Source organism: Siphateles boraxobius, unplaced genomic scaffold (genome assembly GCF_051911475.1).
Source record: "Siphateles boraxobius isolate OS27281-9 unplaced genomic scaffold, OSU_SipBor_1 3, whole genome shotgun sequence".
Classification (NCBI taxonomy): Eukaryota; Metazoa; Chordata; class Actinopteri; order Cypriniformes; family Leuciscidae; genus Siphateles; species Siphateles boraxobius.
In genome coordinates this window covers 14,200,478-14,223,704 of record NW_027508919.1, presented here as the reverse complement: position 1 = coordinate 14,223,704, position 23,227 = coordinate 14,200,478, and the positions used below count along the sequence as shown (strand labels likewise).

Sequence of the window (23,227 nt, the reverse complement as noted above, 5' to 3'; positions counted from 1 at the left end):
AGAGCATGAGAGATTAGAAGTCAAAAAAATCAAAGCAGTTCAAAAAACAGGAAGAGTCTTCCCGTCAGTGGACTTTTGTTCAAGCTTCACTAGACAAGCATCTACATGATTTGATTTTGACAATCAATGGCCTTGTATTTCCAGTGGGTGCTTTATGGTAAGCTGTGATTATTGTATAAGATGTGCTGTCTTCACTCGTAACAACAAATATATTGTTTTTGTTCAGATAAGAAAATGAATTATTTATTTATTTTCTGGTAGGAGGTCCGCATGAGTTTTCCCCTGCCACTGTTTCAATTCACAGCATCATTATTCACACTGTTATGATTGGCACTTCTGAGCGGTAAGGTCAGCCTTGTGGTTCCTCTGAAACCGTTTATCATCACCTATAGTTTTCAATTATGCTAAAGAGATCCCCACTTTCCTGAGCTGTAATTGAAACACATTTGGGATTGCTTGTTGGAACATATCTTCGCCACCAGCATAGTTCACAATTGAAGCAATAAGAGGAGTTAACAAGCAATCTGGACTGATTTTTGAGTATTATTGAGCTTTTTGGACAGGGAATAAAGTGTTCTTGCTGTGAGAGGATGTGTTAGGATTTTTAGAACAATTAAAAATAATGACTGAAATGTGCTCTCTGAAGATGTGAAAGAAGGTATGGTGTTTCTGATAGAAATTGCAACACAATTACAAAATAAGGAAGATCCGGGCTATTCGAAACCATTTTGCAAAACATTAAGACCAAGTGAAGGTGTTTGAAACCAACAAAACCACTGCTAGAGAAAACACACATTTGTGTAATAGGGCTTTTGACTGAAAACGGTATTACTGAGATTGTGACAACTAGCCCCAGTCTTCTATTCCACTTAATAGTCAGAGAAAGCACATTATCTGCTTTTGGTATACGACATTAACCTTCAAGGTCAAAGTTTTGGCATGATTTAGTACTTGTGGTTTTCTAAAAAGTAGCAGTAAGAAGTCACTTTTAATGGTCAGTTAATGAGCTTTTTCAGTCATGCTGTGCAGTCATTTCACAAAGCAGATTTCAATAAGATGGGAACCTCCCTTGAGAATAAGGATAAGAGTGACTTGAAATGAACATTACTGTGATTTCATCTAGGTCTCCACATAAAGTTAGTGAAGCATGAGTCAACTCAGTAAAACTTGGTTGGTATATTTATTGCTGCCATTACTGCATTAATAGACCGGTCTGACTGCTCTTAAATGGTCATTTGATAAATGTCAGCCTTTCATTGAACATTACACTGAATATATCATCTCTTACTATGCAATGACTCTTAAAAATGAATTCTGTAAGTGGCGCTTAATGAAGAGTTATTGATTCCCTTATTTGTGAGGTTCAATTCTTTGTTGTAACATGAAAAGGTGTAACTTTATCTCAAAGTATTTTTTCCCTGTGACAAGCACATGAGTATTCACCTTACAGCTCCACCATTTGAAGAGGAAATCGTCTGTTGTATTTTAAAGCAGAAAAAAACTCTCCTCTGCTATCTGTAGACATAGACAATCCTGATGATATATTACCTCTAGTTCAGCAGAGGACAAGTCACGTTAAGAAGTGTCAGTGATGAGATCCAGTATCACAGCTGGCTCTGAAATTTGGTTAGGTTGCAGTAAAACAAAGCCTGAAGTGGTCTACAGTTACAGTGATCTTGTGGATTGTATTTCGTTTGTTCTGGTACTTTGCTGCAATGAGCAGTTTTCTGAGTTGGTCGCTACCTTACGTCCGCTGGTGAGGATTGCTTGGTCCTTCACTCTCTCAGTTTTTAATGAAATATTTTATAGATGCACTAATTTCTACCGATACCAATAAGCCAATAATTTTGTTTCATGTTTGCTAAACTAAACTTAATTTTAAATGCAACAAGATAATTTAAGCATCACTGCATTATACTGTTTAAAAATGTGTATTCTAAGATTACATGCATTAGTAGTGCTATTTTTTTTAAGCATTAAAGTGAGCATTAGATGACAATACAAAAAAATAAGAGATATGAGCATGCGCTCATCAAAGCGCATTTCTGATGAATTGTCAGAAAAAATATATAATGGTGATGCATATAATTATACTGATCTTAAGTTGTACATTTATGTGTATACATGTAATATACTGTATATATATATAAATATGCATTGTAATATATTGTATAATGTATCATTTTAATTTTGCAGATATCATGCATCCCTAAACTCTTTGACAATTTATTTGTTTGTTTGTTCATGTATTTATTTATTTATTTTAATGATATTATTATTATTATTATTATTATTATTATTATTATTATTATTATTATTATTATTATTATTATTATTATTATTATTATGTTATTTGTCCCTTCCAAGATAAATTTGTTTTGGGCAATACAAATGAAGCTGCAAGATACCCACATCCATAACAATCACACAGTCATGTCCTTCACACTACAGTTTAACAGTCATGTAGCCAAAGGGATATTATTATTCTTATAGCAGTTGTATCTAAAACTTGGGGTACTGAATGGCCAGATGGAAGTTGTTTGAATTCTGGATAGAGCTCATTGGGCCCAAAGTCCTTTTCCTTGCCTATTTGAAAATAATTGGTTGAATAAAGACTGAAGAGGGGGGTAAACCACCAGACCAAACACCTTAACTGCCGTATGAAGTGCACCAAACGGTTCAACTGAGATCTAAGGGTAACTGTCAGATTACCAAACCAGGCCGCTCTACCATACAGTAACATGGATTCAATAAACTAGCAACAAGACCCTCTAAACAACTCCAAAAAGTCTGAGCCTCCATAGATAGTACATTTTTGTGTTCATTATCCACATGCACCTCTTGCAGTTTATTATAAATACGTTAAAAAAAAAAGTATTTGTACAAAAAAATTGTCTAATGGGCTCATTTTTAATCATGATAGGTGAGTGGTTGCCTACTATCTTCGTATCAAACACAATTTCTTCTGATTTTCTTCTGTCAATTATAAGACTGTGTTATTTACTCCATGTAACAAAGTTAGCAATCTATGCAGTATAGTCAAGTCACATTTATTTATATAGCGCATTTTACAATACAGATTGTTTCAAAGCACCTAACAGGTAAATAATGCGACAAAGTTTGTTTACAGAAGAAAATAGCATCACAGTCCAGCTTAAGTACGTTCAGTGATGTTTAATTTTTGTTGTAAAAAGTTATAAATTTAGTTAATTTATATATATATAGCCGATCTAGAGAAAACGTCTCAGGTTACGTATGTAACCCTGGTTCCCTGAAGAGGGAACGAGACACTGCGTCGAGACGCTGTGGGAATGCCCCTGCGTGATTGCTTCGTGAAGCACGTGTATAATCAGTCCAATGGTGTGACAAGACGTCATAGGCGGGTGACGTCATAGACCACAAAACTATAAAGCACATCTGAAAACAGACCACGCTAGCTTCTGATAGGCCGAAGCAAGTCGATCACAGGCATGCAGGGAGTATGGCAGGGCGACGCAGCGTCTCGTTCCCTCTTCAGGGAACCAGGGTTAAATACTTAACCTGAGGCGTTCCCTTTCAAGGGAACTCGAGCTAGGTCGAGATGCTGTGGGAACACTATACCGATGACGCAATAATAGCAAATGCCTGTTCTGTGTGAAATCATTGCGCACACTAAGAAGCAAGCACCCTAGACCCTGGAGTGGAGCCTAGATCGAAGTCGTAAAATCTGTATGCGGTGAGGATCAGCCTGCCGCATCACAGACATCATGAAGGCAATCCCCCGATTATAAAGCCTTTGAGGCAGCCATGCTCCTGGTAGCATGGGCCCGGACAGCCAAAGCTGAAGCTGACCAGCCGCTTCATAAGCAAGTGAGATGGCCTCGACTACCCACTTGCTCATCCTCTGCTTGGATGTAGGGTAACCTTTTCTTGGTGACCCGAAACAGATTAATAATTGATCCGATTTACGCCACAGGGCAGCTCTGTGTGCATAGGCATCCAAAGCCCGAACAGGGCACAGCAGATTAATTTTTTCCTGATCTGGGGCCGTATTCACAAAGAATTTTATCTTACCACTAGGAGTGCTCCTAAATCACACTAAAATATTTTAGCTAGGAGTTTTCTCTTAAAAGTTATTCACAACGCCTTTCAGACCTACTCTTAGTAAAGAAAAATGACAACTCCTAAACTAAGAGTGAGTCTTCGTTGCTATGGATGACGTCATTACTCATGCACGAGCTTGACTGAAGTGACCACCTTGATTGGCTGATGATTGTAACGCGGGAATGATTCCAAACACCTCCCCTATGATGATGAGTGACAGGTGACAGGTCTGAGAATGCGTGCGCTACACAAGTAGTGCGAAGGACGGAAGATGATGAATAACTGAATAAATAGCCTAAATGAATAAAGAGTAAGGAAAAACAAATAGCCTAGTAGCCTAATGAAACATATGGATTGATGCAATATCTTTGCAACATTATTGAATTAATCTGTCACTATGCCTCTGCCTACGTTTGTAAAGAGAAGAACATTTTAATTTGATTCACAATGAAATGTTACAATTAGTTTACATGCAGTGAGTAGTTTTGGTTGTTGTTGGTGGCGTTGTTGCATCCCTAGTTATGCCTACAATGCAAAATTGTTCCCTCGTGATTGGAAGCTCCTGTAGCCGCCGCATACGCATTTCAAAACATCGCAACGTGAAATGCCACAAAAAGCGGTTTGTGAATAGGTCTTAGTGAGTTAGGAGTCCTCTCGACTTCTTTTAAGCTGTCCCAGACTTAGGTGCTACTTTTAGGGCTAAAATGCTTCGTGAATTACTCTTAGTCAAAAAAATTAGGAGTCCTAAAGTTACGAGTGACACGCCCATTATTTTTAGGAGTTGCTCCTAAATTCGCCAGTTAGGAGCTACTTTTAGCCTTAAAATGTGTTGTGAATACGGCCCCTGGTGTATTAAAAGGAGGACAGAAAAGGAGTATTAAAAGGAGGACATTCCCTCTTGGCTCTCAACGAAGGCGGTCGCATTTTCTCTCCCTCTCCCTCCCCTCACCTCTCCTGCTTTGCTTCTCTCGTCACGTCTACTGTCTTGTACTTTGAGAGACTCTCGCTACACTGCTCTCCAAAACCAAGAAATTATGGATTTGATCAACTGGTCTCTCAACGCAATTGACACCATCTTCTCGACGAGAAGCTTGGGTTCGGGGGAACCTGACTGCCCTGCCGGGACGTTCGCAGCTGGCTACACGATGGACGCGTGGGAGAGGTGGCGGGTCGTGTGTCTGGCGGCTCTTTCCGTGGAGGACGTTGAAGATATCTACCTATTCGGCACCATGATAACAGGTCTTCTGCCGATTGGATTAGGCATTGCCCTGGTTTATCGAGGAACTAAGCAGACGGTGACAGCTGTCAAAAGCCCCGCAAGGCTGCCCGTGATGATTGAAGCGGTGGGCAGAGCTGTCAGCACTCAGACTGGGTCTATGAACCACAATATGGATAACATCATGGAGAAGCTCACAGCTTTGCAAAGGCAAATGGATCGTTTCAGAGACCAAAACGGACCAGGAGAATAGCCTGTATAAATTGGATGCGGCTACTCGCCCGAAGACCAAACAATCCCAATCTTATCTGTTTCGGCACCCCCCTACCAGCACTGGCCTTGGCCAAGGCCGCTGCTGGAACAACAACTCTCCCGGAAGAGCACTGCAGTGAGCCGCTCTTGCATTCCTTCCCCGACTCCTCAGACACCTGCTGATTGTTGACTCTGCCTGGGACATGATCAAGGTTGTCTCCATGGCAACTTGCTGTGTATCGCTATGACAATCCTGCGGACTGAGGCTCCTAGATTATGGTGCTGGCTTAGCGACTCTCTCCAGGCCTACACACACATGAACTTACACATACACAGATATGCACCTAACCCACACCCCATCCCACGCCTTCGCCGCTTCGTACCCCCAGTCTGACAGGCGGGTCTGTGACCAGCGCCATAATGGCTGCAGGACCGGATGCTGCTTGCCTGGGCTGGACTACCTCCATCCCCCACTCCCCACCATGTTGCAATGTCTTGTTTGTAGAGTGTACTGTTTATGTGCTAATGTTGCTGAGGTGTTTTTTCCTGTTCCCAGACTGTTCTCCTTACAGGAGCATAGTCTGGGGGTCGCCTTTTTTTCTCCTCACCTCTCCTCATGTCATGCTGTATTTTTTTCTCAAGTTGGCGCTGATATAGCAGCCTCGGTAACATCTTATTACCAAAGCAAATTCCTTGTATGTGCACAACACTACTTGGCAATAAAATTGATTCTGATTCTGATTCTGATTCTGATTCTGACAGAAGGCCTGCAGCACTATTGGGCTCTCAACATTAGTATGGACCGTAGGAATATAACCCCACGTAGGTGAAGAAAGGCTTTCACCATACCAGGTTCAAATTCAAGGCACAGAGGAGCAACTGACATGGCTTGCAAATCTCCAGTTCTCTTGATAGAAGAAATAGCAAGGATAAATAAAGTTTTAGTGTAAGGAACTTTTCTGAAACCTCTTCAATGGGCTCGAAGGGAGCCAAAGCCAGGCCTTCCAAAACAACGGCCAAATCCCATGCTGGTGCTCTAGTGCACAGTGCAGGCCTCAGGGTGCCACGAAGAAAACGAGTAATGAGAGGATTTCCCCCCAATGATCCACCACCAAGAGGAGTGTGGTAAGCAGATATAGCCGCCACATACACCTTCAAGGTGGAAGGAGATAACCCTACAGAGAAACGGTCTTGTAGATAATTGAGTACTGTACCAACAGGGCAGTTAACAGGATTCAGTTGGCATTCTCCGCACCAAGCTGAGAACAGTTTCCATTTCAGTGCATGCAGTCTTCTCGTGGAGGGAGCTCTGGATTGGAGTATGGTGTACACGACCTCGGAGTATGTAGCCTTGACCACACCTGAACCATTGTATCCAGCCCCAGAGGAGCTGGGTGCGTGACAGAGAACCACATGGGACAATGAGTTGTATCTGAAGATGCAAAAAGGTCGATTTGAGCTTGACTGAATTTCTCCCAAAGGAGCTTCACCACCTCGGGGTTAAGTCTCCATTCCCCGGGCCTCAGCCCCTGCCTCGACAGGATATACGCTCCCTGATTTAGATGCCCCGGATAATATACTGCCCTGAGAGAGTAATTTCCTTTAGGCCCATAGGAGGATCTGATAGGCCAGTTTGCATAGGTGACGTGACCTCCGACCCCCCCATGGTTGATGTAAGAGACAACCGATGTGTTGAGAGCTCGAAACACCGCCATCATTTCTAGCCGATTTATGTGCCAAGAAAGTAGATGGTCCTGCCATAAACCTTTCGCCGAGCGACCACTCATGATCGCCCCCCCAACCTGTGAGGGAAGCATCCGCCAATAGCGTTACGTGTCAACAAGAAGCCCCCAGCACTGGGGTGGCAAACAACCAAGGTTTCTTCCACATGAGTAAGGCACGTAGGCATCGTCGCGTGAACGTGGTTATGAGAAACGGATTAATGTACAGGAGGCCAAAAGTTATTACGTTGGACGCAGCTGCCAAGAGACCCAATAGTCTCTGAAACTGTTTCACATTGAGTGACTGGCCTAGTTTTACCCCATTCACGGCTGAGGCATCAAAGTAATACATGCAGGTGACAACTGTACCCACATCATTGTCGAATCCCATACCACATCCAGAAATGTGGTCCTCTGAGACGGGAGGAGCACTCTCTTCTTGGCGTATATAAACCGCAGCATCTTTGTGTGGGACAGAACGACATCTCGATGCCAAAGCGCCATCTGCTCGGACTGAAATAAAATCAACCAATCATCGATGTAATTCAACATCAGATGCCCTGGAGACTCAAGGGAGCCAGAGCTGCGTCCACGCATTTCCCGAAAATCTACTAAGGGAACCAGTCTCTTGAGGTGTCTGTGTTGGTCGAACAGCCACTTAGGTGCCCTGTAACGGCGAACCGGCAGGGAACAACTGAACTGACTGTTCTACGACTCTCCTCTGAGGATCGTTGAGATGTTCAGGCACCTCGGCGCCCTGAAGCTACAAACCAGCAGAGAACAACTGAACTGACTGCTTTACGAACCTCCTCGGAGGATCGTTTGGGGATGCTGACACCTCGGTGCCCTGAAACAGCGAACCGGCAGGGAACAACCGAACTGGCTGCTCTGTGAGCCTCCTGAGAGAGTCACCCCCCAGAGGGCGCCGAGGAGAAATGGGCACCCATCTCTCCCCGTTGGGGACCACCCTCAGAAGTCTGATAGCCTCGGCGTCAGGACTTCTTCTTTGTCAAAGCCTTCTTAGAGACGATGACAGTCCTCAGATCTTCCCTGCTTCTAACTGGTTCGACTGCGACCGCCACCCAGGCCCAAAGGCGACAAAGACGAAAAAGGCGACAGTGGAAAGGAACCAAAACTCCATCAGGTGGCAGAATGGAGAAAAAAAAAACGTGGAATAAACCAGGCTCTGTCAGGGGGCCAGTTCTCCTCTGGCCAATGAACGGACAGTGTATGATTATGATTCAGGCAGCATTATAGGTCAGAAGTCAGTCCGGATTGGAACAATCAGAATTGTATGTTGAATGTCCTTATCCTAAGAATGGCGGTATCATCTGAATATTTTACAACAATATTCCCAGGATGGTGACTCCTAAACTCAATAGTGTACAGTGTAAATAGCAGTGGTGAACATACACACCCCTGGGGGACACCAATACTAATGGACCTACACTCAGAAAGAGTCTGCTGGACTACCAGTAAGAAATAAATGGAAGCATTTGATACTTTATGGATTGAAAGCCATACTAATTAGTTTGAAGAGCATAAGGTGTGGCTGTATGGTATTAAAAGCAGAGCTCAGATCACGAACGAACAACCTGGCATGAGAATAAAAACAAGGAATGCAAGAAGTGCTGCAAAGGTTGTAACTTCAGTATCTCTGTGCTCTTTGGGTATAGGGATGGTTTCACTCATAAGTAAAAACAATCCAAGGCACTCGAGTAAATCGTTTTTAGAAAAATATAAAAAGCCTTTATTCTTTCATGGCTTAGATTTTAAAAACAGGTGACAAGCAACGGTACACCCACGCGTTGCGACCAATAATCATTTAATAAATAATAATTTATGATAATTTGACTTGAGGATTTTGATACATATATTTCAATTTATTTATTTATGATTATGTATTTGTAGTATTAATTTTTTTGAGGCGGGGGGTATATTGTTTGGTTTAGTCATGTTATTGGTGAGATATATTTTCATTGTAATATTTGAACTTTCTCTCTTCTGTTTGTCCTGTGCCTTATGACCAGGTGATTGTGACTAATTGATTGCTGTTTAAAAGAACTCTTATTGTGTTTGTCACTCACACCCTGATGAAGGCTTATTGGCCGCAACGTGGTGTGCCGTTGCTTGTAACCTGTTTTTAGAATCTAAGCTATGTTAGAATAAAGGCTTTTTATATTTTTCTAAAAACTAATTACTTGTGTGCCTTGGATTGTTTTTTCGGTAACACTTTAGAATACGGTTCCTTCGTTAATGAATAACTACACAAGAACCAATGAGTAACACAATATTAACAATCTAGTAACTATTATTAACTAACAAGAAACTCTGATTAACAAACTACTAAGTAATAGCGCACAGATGAAAGTGGTAGTTCACTATTAACTAATCAATAACTACTATTTTTTAATGCTTCCCAGAGAACTACTGAAAAGGTTTATTAACAATCTAGTAACTACTATTAACTAAAAAGAAACTCTGATTAATAAATTAAGAAGTAATAGTGCACATATGAAAGGGGTACTTCAATAACTACTATATTTTTTATGCTTCCCAGAGAACTACTGAAAAATTTCATAATTCATACAAAACTAATCAATAACCAATGCAGGATAAATGACTAGCACTTCATTAACACTTGAACTGCTACTGTAAACTGTTGTGAACTTTTTCTCTGTAGAAAAGTTAGAAGCTCAGACCAGGAGACGGTGGAAGTTTTCCAAGCAGAAGTTCTTTATTGCTTGTCGGTAGCTGCAGTCATTCCAACATCGTCTGACTTCTTGAGTCAAACATTGTAATATATATACATTATAAGAGGGAGGGATTACATTGTGATGGTGGAAACTCATATACAGGTTTAGGAACCTGTATTAAAAGAGAGAGGGAAAAAAACCTATTCAAACCCTGAGACTCCAGAACAGGAATGACAGGACTCTCTCTTGCTAAGACAAAAGCTCGCGAGAGTCTCCAAGAGTTTCACTAACATGTTTCATTTAACTTACAATAGAAAGAAAACCCGTCTGACAGCTGTATATAGAGACACAGAATAAGACAGGACTTTCGTGCTCCAAAGCTGAACGCTAAATTCAATTTACAGAACTTTCTCAGTTTATATATGATAGTATTAGAAGTTAAATTAAACATTTGACAAAGTTGTATTCCTTCAATTCCCCCTTTGGGAGTTCTAAATAACTCCCACACTATATACAAATTTAAACAATTAAAAATTCATTCTTGCAACTTGTGATAGTTACAGGCACATAATGCGCTCTGTGTTTGCTTTTATGTAATTGCATGCTGACACAGAAAACAAACATGCAATCAGGGTTTGTGAAGTTCGTACGGATAACAGTCTTTTCTGGTTGGAACTGTGATTTTCTCGTGAGAGGCGTGATTAAGTTGTTGAATGAAGCACTTGATACTGTGGACGCATAGATAATACACAAGGTTGTTTACATTATCAATAGCACAGCAGACTGTTAATAACTGGCCCATGCTGTCTATTTATCAACTGAATAATTTTAAAGAAATGGATTTTTAAATACAGTAGTCTGGACCTTACTTGTCCTGTGGCCAATTTTCCGGCATTCCTCTGGACTGACATTGAATCACTAGAGTCACGGTGACGACTGGAACATATTGAGTCATCAGCCATCCAATTACCATATAGAGTGAATTTATTATTTAACTTACCTCACAAAAAAATGTTTTTATGTATGTCTCCAAGCTCATATATATATATATGTGTGTGTGTGTGTGTGTGTGTGTGTGTGTGTGTGTGTGTGTGTGTGTGTGTGTGTGTGTGTGTGTGTGTGTGTGTATCTTGTGAGTGAGAAGATTCTACACTTTATTGGCTTTTCATTAGTAACTACTGTAAGAATCAATGGAACAAACTAGTAATGACTCAAGTGTTACTACATAGTTCTATGGGAATTACTAATTATTTGGATCCGTATTCTAAAGTGAAGATCATGGGAACTTGAAAATTTTCTAAAAGTATACTAAAGTTCACCAAAAATCTCAAACGCTTGAAATTACTTTTGTGTTTGGTTGCACAAATTATGACTAGATCATGTAGTAACACTTGAGTCATTACTTGTTAGTTCCCATGATCTTCACTTTAGAATACAGATCCGAATAATTAGTAATTCCCATAGAAGTATGAAGTACCACTTTCATCTGTGCACTATTACTGCCTAATTCGTTAATCAGAGTTTATTTTTAGTTAATAGTAGTTACTAGATTGTTAATAAACTTTTTCAGTAGTTCTCTGGGAAGCATTAAAAAAATAGTAGTTATTGATTAGTTAATAGTGAACTACCACTTTCATCTGTGCGCTATTACTTACTAGTTTGTTAATCAGAGTTTCTTGTTAGTTATTAATAGCTACTAGATTGTTAATATTGTGTTACTCATTGTTTCTTGTGTAGTTATTCATTAACGAAGGAACCGTATTCTAAAGTGTTACCGTTTTTTCTTATGAGTGAAACCTGGCATAAGCCTTAGGATCCTCCAGATGTTTTACAACATGATGCACCATAGTAATGATAGCATCATCAGTGTCCCTATTGACTTGATAGGCAAACTGATCAAGATCGTCCTTAAACCCTTCCTTAAGCTTCCACACCATAATCCTGTTCAAACACTTCATCATAATGCAGGTTATAAGGCGACTGGGGGATAGTACTCTTGAGAACTTGGTCTTTTAGGAGCTGATTTAGTAGTTAAACATGGCAGATGAGCAACATCAAGAACATTGACACCACAATAATTAAGCAAAAACCATCCATGTATCTTTTTTTTTCCCAAATAGAACATAGGCTCCTTTCTTCCAGTACATGTGACGGTAAAAAAATAAAATAAAATAAAAAATAAAAAAAATATCGCATACAGTGCATTGAAAAGTGTTGCTTTAAGGTAGGTGGAATATTCATCGTTAATTAGTTTAAAACACATCTTCTTTTCAGTCACTGTCCTGGCCTTGAAAGAAAGCTCACGCACCTGTTCAAATTTTTTTTCTAAGCCCGTTTCAATAATTGCCTACCTGATTATTGTAATGCTCTGCTGCAGGATGACGTTTCAAAACTTTTGTTATTGCGCTTCATCATATATCCCATCATTATCACATTGTTTGGAATTCACAGCTAAAAAGACACATCCTCTTGTTGAAGGTGATTTTTCAATAGTTTCTAAGCACTTTGCTGTGGTTTTCAAGTGATTCTGTTTCATTGATCCTTCCAAATTAACCGCACTTGCATGGGAAGATCACCTACTATTAGGCTCCTCTGGGCATTTGTTGAGTTTCTCAGGTTTATCCTAACCATTTCAAACTGGATACTTTGACCAATAATGGTCATTAATGTTTATTGACTCTGGTTTAAGATTAGAATGTAGGTAAGAAACTGAATGGCCTATGACTACACTAGCTTCTTGCTCTATTCAAATTGTTTCAACTTTAGAAGCAGCGTGCAATTATGTAACCTTTCTAAAGGCTAAGGACATAACTGAAATATTTGACTGTAAGAGTTGGATAAATATTGCTGACCTTCAGAAAAGCGAGAACGGAGTCTAAGGTCACTGTAAAATGATGCTTTTATAGACATTTCAGAGGCTAGAAGGGGTATGATTAAGCAGTTGAAGACAGATGGGATCCATCTTTTGCCAATAAAACCTTCATCTCTTATCAGATGGGGAGAGAGGCATGTTATATAGAGCTTCTAAAATCAATCTATTTTTATAGTGACAGAGCATCGTATGAGAATGAGAGAGAAAAGCAAGCTGAAACTAAAAAACAATGCTGATTGATAATACTGATTCATAAGTAGAAATTGTCCTGTTTATACAACCGAAGTGGATAAAAAAACGTTGCCTTGAGTTATGTCTGTAACTACAGTGAAAGATAAGGATTGAAATCGTCACCTTGGAATTATAAGGTTCTATCTGACAATTTTGTCAAAATTGAGTTATTCACATATTATTATTCTGTGAAAACTTATTTACATTGTGTGATATGTTCTTTAAGTTGTGTACATTTTGGAATTATTTAGGAAACAAAAAGGATATACAAAGTTGAACTTTAACTTATCAATCAAACTCTCAAATTTTAGTTGATAGCGCTGTAAATTTAAGGTAGGCACTTTGATTCTAGAATTCAGTTGTCACACTGATATGTGTATGAAATTTATTTTTGAAGACATCATTTATAGATTGCTCCTCTTGTTTTGTTTTTTTTGTCCCACTCCTTCCTCTTTTCTATGCCGTGTCATTAGCACCAGCTCTGGGGCGGCGAAGAGGACATTTATTTCTTCATATGGTGTAATGTGTCACCCCCTTTTCCCCCTCCTTTTTCAATTCACTGAAATTTAGATTTCCACATCAAGGGAGCTGTGGCAGTGATGGAATCAAAGGCTCGCCTGTGGCTTTGAACCCTCCTGATGAAGAGATGAAAAAGGCCAGGTTGCTGGAGCTCCTAGTGCTCACCACTCCAGTTCCTGTCTGGCCAGGTTTGCCTGGATGAAAGCCACCTCTCTCCCCATCACTTTCTCTATCTCCCTTTCTTTTTATGTGCGTCTGTTAGTTGCTATCTCTATGTCTTTCAAACATAGTCGTACTCTCAAATGCTACATTTCATCTCTCTTGGCGCCCCTTTTGCCCTCTTGGGCTCATGTCTTCCCTGTGTTTGTTGTTTTCTCTGTTTTTCCTTGAGACATTACTCTCCCATGAGTCCCATCCCCCCTTCCCTGGATACTTTGTTATACTAAAGGCAATTTGAAGATAGATAGATGGATAGATGGACAGATAGACGGATACATCGATTCCAAATATATTTGAGGAACATTTATTTCGTATTTTTTTTAGTCGATATTGAATATGTAATTGAACAGGCTAATTTCCACAATTTTTATATTTATATTTATATTTATATATATATATATATATATATTCCATCATCTGGCATTTAGTTACTTATGTAGATACTTGCAAAACCTAATAATAACTATACAAACACAAATAATAATACATTTAACCCTGTTATATGTAATCTTTATCATCTTTAATTGTAATCTCTCATCCTGTACACAATTTTGATGCCTAAATTCACTTGTGCCATTTTAACTACTGATTTTAGTTTTTGGTGTTTATTTTCTATTAGAAAAAAATGATATCAAATTGTTATATCCGCCATGAATTGTTTATCGGTTACAGTCATTAATTTGAATACAGATGCATCCCTTAAACATGAAAATCTGCATCATATTATATCATCATATCAGTCATTGGCAAGCCTGTTATTTAGGTATCTGCATAGGTTTTAGTGGTTATTGAAAATCCCAATTAATATACAGTAGCTTCTTTAATATTCATACATTATACAAATTTATTAATTGCAACATGTCGTGTTGGATTTTTAATGATTTTATCATCAATCTCTACTGATTAGTCAGAACACTAAATCATGTTGATAATTGATTAATTACTTTTTAAATTACTTTAACTACTTAAAACATTTTCATTCATTTGAGAAATAACTGATTTCTTTCTATTGCATTATTTAAAAAAATCAATCTGCATATACAATTTTGAATGCAGGTTGAAACTTGATAGAGAAGATGGTACCCTTCACTGCTATTTGTACTGAATGTTTCATAAAATTCTTTGGCTGAATGGCAACTTTATTATTTTGTTGTTGTTTAGAGGTGGGAGCTCTTTTATTTAGGTAATGTATCCTTACAGATGGTCTGCCTCCTGTGTGCTCAAAGCATCTTTCAGATTTGAGATCAGATTTCCTCCTGTTCCATATTAGCTTCAATTATAGGGGAAGCAAAAACTGATCCCCAGCTACTACTGTTACTGATAATTCTTAGAAAATTAGCACCTGGCCTCAGTCAGTGCCAAGTTAATTAGCACTTTTATCAGACTAAAAAACAGCTTTAGGATCATATGCTTGAGTATTGATTTTCCCCACAAAGCTTTAATTTGCAATGGATTTCTGTAACACAATCGCAGGAAGAAGCTATTACAGTTATTGTACATACAAGCATAATAGCCGCCAATCAATATCAGAAAAAAAAAACGTATAATTAATGGAACATAATTGATGTTAAGAGTATATTACTAAATGTCTATTTAAAAATTGTTCACTAGTTATCGATCTCCTCCTTTTAATTCCACTTTCAAACAGTATGTAATTTGCACTGTTATTTATCCTCGCACTATTAGCTCAGCGGGCTTTATTCCTCTTTTCCTTCGGTCTTCCCTTACCCTTTCACCATGACATCCCTTAGAAGCTTGTGTACTTCTCTGATGGACAGTGGGAAAGAACAGAAGCGATGGCCAGGCTGACCCATGGCTGATGCCTGCAGGAAGGAACATTGGAAGGAATATTAAAATACTAATCCTCCACTGCTTCAGGAGGTCAGGTCGCGCTCGGCAGTGGGCAGAGCTCAAATGCAGACCCAGGAGCGTTCCCAGTCTGCCATTCGAAGGTTCACGAGGTTTGTGAATGCTTGCATGCGTGAGTGGGCAGGCTCTGTAATGGGTGAACAAGGTGGCACGCTATCTGCTTAAATAGTGTGTGGCGGATCCATAACGAGAGCCAAGGAGACAATCGGTGCTTAGTTACAGTGTTACAGGTCACTGCGAAAATCTCCAGAGAAAACATTAATTCAATCTCGTACAAAACAAGCAAGCGAGAAAAATATCAGGTCTTCAGAAGGTTAGACAAGACCTGAATTAAGCGCAAAAGTGCTAAAAGCGAGCTTTTATTCTTCATGCTGCGAGTTTCACTTATTCTTACGATTGGTTTCAATTTCCCAGCTCAGTACCTGTAAGCACATGAGAGACTGTAACGTGTGAGATCCCATTGTAGTAACGTGTGGTCATTATTTCTGACCAAGGTAAGTTTTCTTGTCACCGCGCCTGGCAAAAGGATAAACAAATGCATGGTGTTTCAGTGACCCCTTTAACACATCTCAAAAGCATTGTGGCTCTGAAAAGTAGAAATCAGCTTAGGTGCATAAAATCCTGAAACGGGTTCTTGAAGTAAAAGGCCATGGATAGCTTAGAAAACAGTGTGATTTCATTTTCCGGTCATAGCACAAAAGCGTCTTGGCCTGCAGGGAAGAATGCAGATCAGTGACACAGTAAGTAAATACATAAATAATTCAACAGAAGCAGCAAGCCAATCTTAAATCAAGCCTGCATCACTCACCTGTTCAGTCTTACATTTTATTTCTGTTCCGTTGCTTCTGCTCCTCTCCTTAGTCTTCACTCACACCTGAGTATGAAAAATCCCTGTTGTTTGTCATTCTGACAGATTCTTCTTACTGCAGGATGCACCAGACAAAGAGATTGGGTGTTGGAGGACACTGAAGAATGGAACGGCAAGGGAGTGCCAAAGTGCCCAGGAAGGATCACTCACAGTGGGATTAGATATTCAGACACAGCCGGGTACCAATGTCTGGATGGGTCTCTTTCATCAAATAGATGGCTCTCTATTGTGAGTGTTGCACTAGTGGGAATTTGCTCTTAAGTATGGAGTGAGAAAGGTCCAAGGGACTGAGAGGACACATGCATTGAATGGCAAAGAGTCAAGGGAAGCGAAAAAAAATAGGTAGTGGATACATCGGAGGGTATTGCTTTAAAAATACATAAACTGGGAATAGGAAAGTGCCTTAAACCTTGACAATTGATTATTTGTGCCTGGGGCAAGATTAAATTAAGAAAATGCTTTAAAAAAAACTTCCACTGTAGCAATAGTGCGGTTAATTTTCATGATCATTGTATTATATTACAAACATTATTATTATATATTTAGTACTCACATTATATTTATGGCCAATTAATCTCACATGTTTCTGTAATCACAGTTAATCGCATCAGATTAAAATTTGTAATCATAAATATATTTTCACACTGAATCTCCAAATTGAATGTCTTATATTTAAAATGCTTGTTTAAAGGGATGGTTGATTATTTCACTTTTCTAACTTTAGTTAGTGTGTAATGTTGCTGTTTGACCATAAACAACATCTGCAAAGTTACGACATTCAAAGTTCAAAGCAAAGGGAGATATTTTATTTGACAGAAATAGCTTTTTAAGGGCTACAACAAACGGCTGGTAGGGACTACACTAGCTTCATCCCGGCTAAGTGACATCACAAACCCTACAATTTACATAAACCCTGCCCCTGGAAACATGCAAGCAGAGTTGAGAAGAGGAAGAGTTGTTGTAGTAGAGCACATTTATGAGTCTGCTCAAGCTGTCACATCCGTCTTTTCACATTTATTGCAATACAGTACGTACCAAATGTTACAACAGTTCCCACACTAGCGATTTATAGATTATCATGAAATAATATGCTAATCAATGACTTGAAGATAGTTAACTCTACATTACATAAATTCATCAACTAACCATTCAGAAATGTCTTGTTGTATTCTACATGTTGTCAGTTCTTTTTGAGTCTCTCCATCATTGTCAGACTCTGGTTTGAACATAAAGGCGGGACAGTTTCTGATATTTTAGTGCATGTCTGCAAGCTGCTAGGAACACAAGGGACACACACAAAACAACGCGTTTTTGCTCACCCTCAAAAAGAGACAAATGTTTGTACATAAAACAAATCAATTTTATATAGCTCAACATGATGAAATGTTAGAATATGATCAGTATGTTATTCTAATGTTGATCTAGCTTACTGCTAGTCTCATATAGGAAACAAACCAACACATAGAATAACATTATAACTTTCAACACACTAGAATGCTGTTTAGTATTATAGTGTAACGTTAGACCAAGTGAAACAGCACTGCGTTACCTCACAAGTTTAATTTGTCAAATAAACTGGCCTTTGTGAGTAGTAATTCAGCACTTGCGTGTAGTTCGGTAGAATTAAATGTCCTTATTCCATTATATATGCGGAACTCGCGTCTGGCGCTGCTATCTGTCTCTTGTTAGCAATCGTGACCTGTTTCATACCACATTATTAGATCCGTCAGCATGACAGCAAGTCCCATCATTCTGCTTATCACTGTGTCATCAACCTACGCCTTTGTTATTGCAAGAGGTTAGTGACCCCTTGCGGTAATTTTTTTTAACATATTGTAGCGTTAAGTTGAATTTCTGGTAGTTAAGTAAGACGCAGAATGAGACAGAAAAAACCTTGCAAAAGTGACTGAGTTTGATTATTAGCTGCACATTGAGAGACATTTAAGATCACATTTTTATACACTTAACAGTTGTTTGTGCAGGAGAAATAGAGAGAAGACAGATCCAGCAAAAGAGAAGATTGGCATCAGTTGTTACCGTTATGTTCTTTGTGGCCTTCAATCAAAACATTCAGTGTCCATTCAGATCTTTTTACAACTAACAATAACACCTATTCATCCATGTACCCCTCCATTTGGCCAGACATTTTTTCAGCAGAACAGTTTCTAAAGATTTTTCACATATGAAACGGGAGGCAGAAAACAAAATTACAGGTTCCTTAGGTTCTTTATCAAGGCTGCAGGAAAAGCATTTTAAAAGTATGACATATTATGTGAGAGTTTACTGTCTCTCTCTGATTTCTCCCTGGCTTTGCAAACCATGTGCTCTGATGAAGAATAGGTTGAAAAATGGAAGTGGCACTGATTGTTTTTCTGAGAATAAAGCAATGACAGGAAGTAGTTAATTGCATTTGATTCTCATTTTGCTTTGAAAAACATCATTCAATGGATTGCCATCTCATATGCCCAATAGTCTGTCTAAAATACTTTAAAAACATCTGATTTTCTGAGAACATAAAAAGACAACATATTGCTATGATTTTGGAGAACAACAGTATTATTTCCGCAGAGAGTATAGGGACTTTTAACTTAATATGAGTCACACCTGTCACACCAAAGCAAAAAGTAATCTCTGTGAGCCCATTACTGAGAAACATGTGTATTGACAACACCGGAAAAGCGTATAAGCCAGACATCGCACATCTATGAATGTTGATGTGGACTGTTGTTCTAACAGTGAATTTTTGCCATATATGATCATGTGGTGCAAGAAAAGCCTTCTTATGTTTGACTTCCTCCTGTCCTTTTCCTGTCCACGGATTTGATTTACTTGCTTTATTTCCTTCTCTAAGGATGCACAATACTGTTACCATATCGATTATTGGACAATTGTTTTCATGCTTTTTATTTATTAAGCAATAATTATTTATTTAAGTGTTACCAACAGTGTGTTTGGTGACACTTTACAATAAGGTCCATTAGTTACCGTTATTTAAAGCATTATCTAACATTAAGCAATACATTTGTAACAGTATGTATGATTCTTTTTTGACATTAGATAAAAACAAATACAACTGTTCAACTGTCAACCCAGGGTATTTAAATGTAAAAAAATACAACTTTTGATTTTAATAATGTAATAGTAAATGTTCAAATTAACATTAACTAAAGCCCTATTCGCACGGGATTAGTATTATCAGGGGACCTCGTGTGAATTAGAAATTATTCTGAATTCGCATGGGATAAGCGAAGCCTGTGATTTTACTTGAATTACTGACTTATCTACCGGATATGATGTCAAAAGGCTATACATGTCATGTCATGCTGCTATACATGTCATTCATTTCCATCTAACCATTCTTTTTGTTTTTGCTCTTCTGATGGTTTTCAACTTTCTCTTTCTGCAAATTGTATAGTTGTATGGTGTATAGCGATATACACCCAAAATACTATCAAACACTCCCACACAGCCTCCATTCTTCACGAAAGATGGATAAAAAAAGCGCACAGGAAACAAAAACCTTGAAAAAATTATAAACGACCCTGCCAAATCACAGAGATGCCGATTCGCACGGGACTAATATTATCACAGGACCTCGGTGTTCGGCGAAATATGGTAGGTCATTTGCTGGGGGAATTTTTACTTTACAAATTACAGACATGGCCGATTCGAATGGGATTAAGATCACAGACAATTATTACAAATGACTAGGGGTCACCAGGTAATACTTACCCCATGCGAATAGGGCTAAAGATAATGTATGTACGGTATGTATATATATGTTAAAAAGTATGTATGTATTGTGGCGGAACGACTGCCTCTCCCTTGTAATCAGCGCAACCCCGTCCCTTAACTCGCCTTAACTTAACTGATGAGGCACACCTGAAGAATATTAAGCCTCATCACCGCCGCTGTTAAGAGCGCCCCTCTCCTCGAGAAACCAGTCACTTCCCCGTGCATGTACGCTGATGTACTTGTGGGCATCACTACCCATCGTTCACGATTCCCTGGCACGACGAGGACACCAGATTTCCCTTTTTGTTTTAACACTTTGTTTCCCCATTTTTGGACATTTTATGTTTATTTACTTTAATAAATCGTGAGCTTAGAATTATACAGTTCTATCTCCGTGTAGGGTAGTTCTGAGAAATTGAGCATCAAAGTTTTTACATCCCTGCTGTTTAGTGAGATGGAACCTTTCTATTTTATGAATAACTACTGACAAAATATATTTTCTTACAAAAATAGCACCACACCGCCATTAATACACACCTAATGGATAAGATTATGTCAAAAACTCAATTTCGACCAAAAGTGGAGATAGAGTCGTATAATTCTAAGCTCACGAAATGCCTGACACCACTGTTTCTGTCGTTTGCTCCTCCCACAACTGTGTGTGTGTGTGTGTGTGTGTGTGTGTGTGTGTGTGTGTGTGTGTGTGTGTGTGTGTGTGTGGATAAGGGTGAGGCCAGCCAGCACACATGGGATTTACAGGCTGAGAGATCAGCCAAAGGAGAATTTGAAAGGCAGAGAGCAGTGAGCCATCGATTTATCTCTCTCTCTCTCTCTCTCTCTCTCTCTCTCTCTCTCTCTCTCTCTCTCTCTCTCTCTCTCTCTCTCTCTCTCACAGTCACACACACACACCATCACCATCACCAACAACCAGCACCACTGTGTTTCACCTCTGCTGCCATAGCAACAGCTCTGTTGACTTGTGTTGCTCCTGGGAGAGAACTGGCCAGAGGAGAGAGGAAAGCTTTACACTCAAACTGATTTAAAAGCACATTCAGTTACTCGGTCACTCACTCACTGTTGCTCTCCGGGCACATATACTGTATGTGCTTTCAGCTTTGCTGATGCACGATTCAAACACCAACGTATTAAGCCCACATAATCCACAATTTTACATGCAACAAGTGAACGTAGGCATCACATAATTAGTATGTACATTATGAAAAATAAATGCTAAAGATTACATTTAACAGGGTAATCAAATAATTAGTGTTTTTAAAGATGAATTGAGTGTTAATTCTGGCATAATTGTTTTTAATTTTGTGATATTATAATAGATTGCTGATTATTGAAATTCTATAATACTTCTAAAAAAATGTGTACAACTAAAACGCACTTAAATAAAATGTATAATTGTGTATGATAAAAGTGTTTTTAGATTAGAAAGTCAAACAATCAAACAAAATTTGAGCGGATTTATTACAATATTTATTATAATGTTTCGGTTAATAAATGGCTGACATTAAAATACGTAAATTAAGTATAACACTTTTAATCTAAAAATGTACAATTAAAACACACTAAAACATTTAATTAATAATTTTGTTTGCCAAAAGTGATTTTAGGCAATACAACCTTATAGTATGCAATATGAAATGTGTATATTCATTTTGAGATTTGTTAAATATTACATTTTATTTAAATGACCATCAGATGTAAAAACTGGGGAAATTAGCATGTACAATTAAATATAAAATATCTGCGTACTGAAATAAATAATAAAAAAGTCCTCAAAAAAGTTGTCTGATAGCTTGCAACATTGTGCATCTCAAAAATAAATACAGAGATATTTGCATAAAAAGGCATCAAGATACATCAGCCCACACATTTCATATATCCTTCTGTAGCTTGGTCACACCTTGTGTATAGACACAGCTACTGTATTTACAGCAGAGAAGATGTATTGCTTCCTCCACCGCATGGTGACCGGCATTAGGTTTTACTGTGCGCAGCATGGTTTTGGTTTTATGTTGGAAGATGAAGTGCTTGTTTGGTTTTTATTTCAGACGAGATAAGTCTGTGTGATCCATCTTTGCTGGAGGTTGGACTCAGAGTGTGTTTGGTCCCTACAGTGGGGAAGAGCGTGTGTAATAACCTCTTAAAGCCCCTTACACTCCCCCACATACTTTGTGTAGAGGGTGATGGATACTAGCATTAAATCCATGCAGCGACTGCATGCTGATCTCTCTCTCTCTCTCTCTCTCTCTCTCTCTCTCTCTCTCTCTCTCTCTCTCTCTCTCTCTCTCTCTCTTGCATGCACTGCACACATTTACCATTCTCATTCATCTACATTCTGTGCACTCTCTATCTCAAGCCTGCTGCTTTTGCCAATGTCATCAGTCACATTACAGTGGAACAGAATGCTGGGAAATAAGATTTATCAAATATTTTTACTGTAAATACCACCGCGGCACTGGAACAAGCTTTTTGCCTAATCTAATGTGGCCATGCAGAGAGTAAGCAAATGAGCCATGCTTCATTATGCAACACTTATCTGTTCACAAAGTGTGTATGTGAATGTTTGTGTTTTTATTTAATCACATATAGGCAACCTTTAAAGGGATAGTTCACCCAAAAATTAAAATTATGTTACTGCTTGCTCACCTTCATGTCGATCCAACCCTGTATTTTTTCTGTGGAAAAGAAGATATTTTTTGTCCAAACAATGACAACCCCAAACAATCCCAGAGTCAATGGGGTCCAATCTTCGGTAACACTTTAGAATACGGTTCCTTCGTTAATGAATAACTACACAAGAACCAATGAGTAACACAATACTAACAATCTAGTAACTATTATTAACTAACAAGAAACTCTGATTAACGAACTAGTAAGTAATAGCGCACAGATGAAAGTGGTAGTTCACTATTAACTAATCAATAACTACTA

At 38.8% G+C, this 23,227-nt stretch overlaps 1 protein-coding gene across 4 annotated transcripts; it reads left to right on the top strand.

Annotated features, from left to right (window-relative positions):
* LOC143756989 (uncharacterized) lies at nt 1-18,749 on the top strand. Of its 4 annotated transcripts, XM_077247930.1 has the most exons (5): nt 1-157; nt 262-343; nt 13,642-13,778; nt 16,608-16,774; nt 18,529-18,749. In XM_077247930.1, the coding sequence occupies exons 1-5, from the start codon at nt 127-129 to the stop codon at nt 18,535-18,537; spliced, it is 426 nt and encodes a 141-aa protein (XP_077104045.1). In that variant the 5' UTR covers nt 1-126; the 3' UTR covers nt 18,538-18,749. The 4 variants fall into 4 exon arrangements, 2 of the variants coding, with proteins under 2 accessions (XP_077104045.1, XP_077104044.1); XM_077247929.1 differs by lacking the exon at nt 18,529-18,749 and having other exon boundaries at nt 16,608-17,106; XR_013210367.1 differs by lacking the exons at nt 13,642-13,778; nt 18,529-18,749 and having other exon boundaries at nt 16,608-17,106.
* Nucleotides 18,750-23,227: the final 4,478 nt, after the last annotated feature.

Excerpts from the sequence above, each read along its gene's own strand:
- LOC143756989 (XM_077247929.1), top strand. The coding sequence starts at position 127 with ATGGCCTTGTATTTCCAGTGGGTGCTTTATG. Across the intron at positions 344-13,641 it reads ATGATTGGCACTTCTGAGCG|ATTTCCACATCAAGGGAGCT; the intron begins GTAAGGTCAGCC and ends ACTGAAATTTAG. Across the intron at positions 13,779-16,607 it reads TCCAGTTCCTGTCTGGCCAG|GATGCACCAGACAAAGAGAT; the intron begins GTTTGCCTGGAT and ends TTCTTACTGCAG.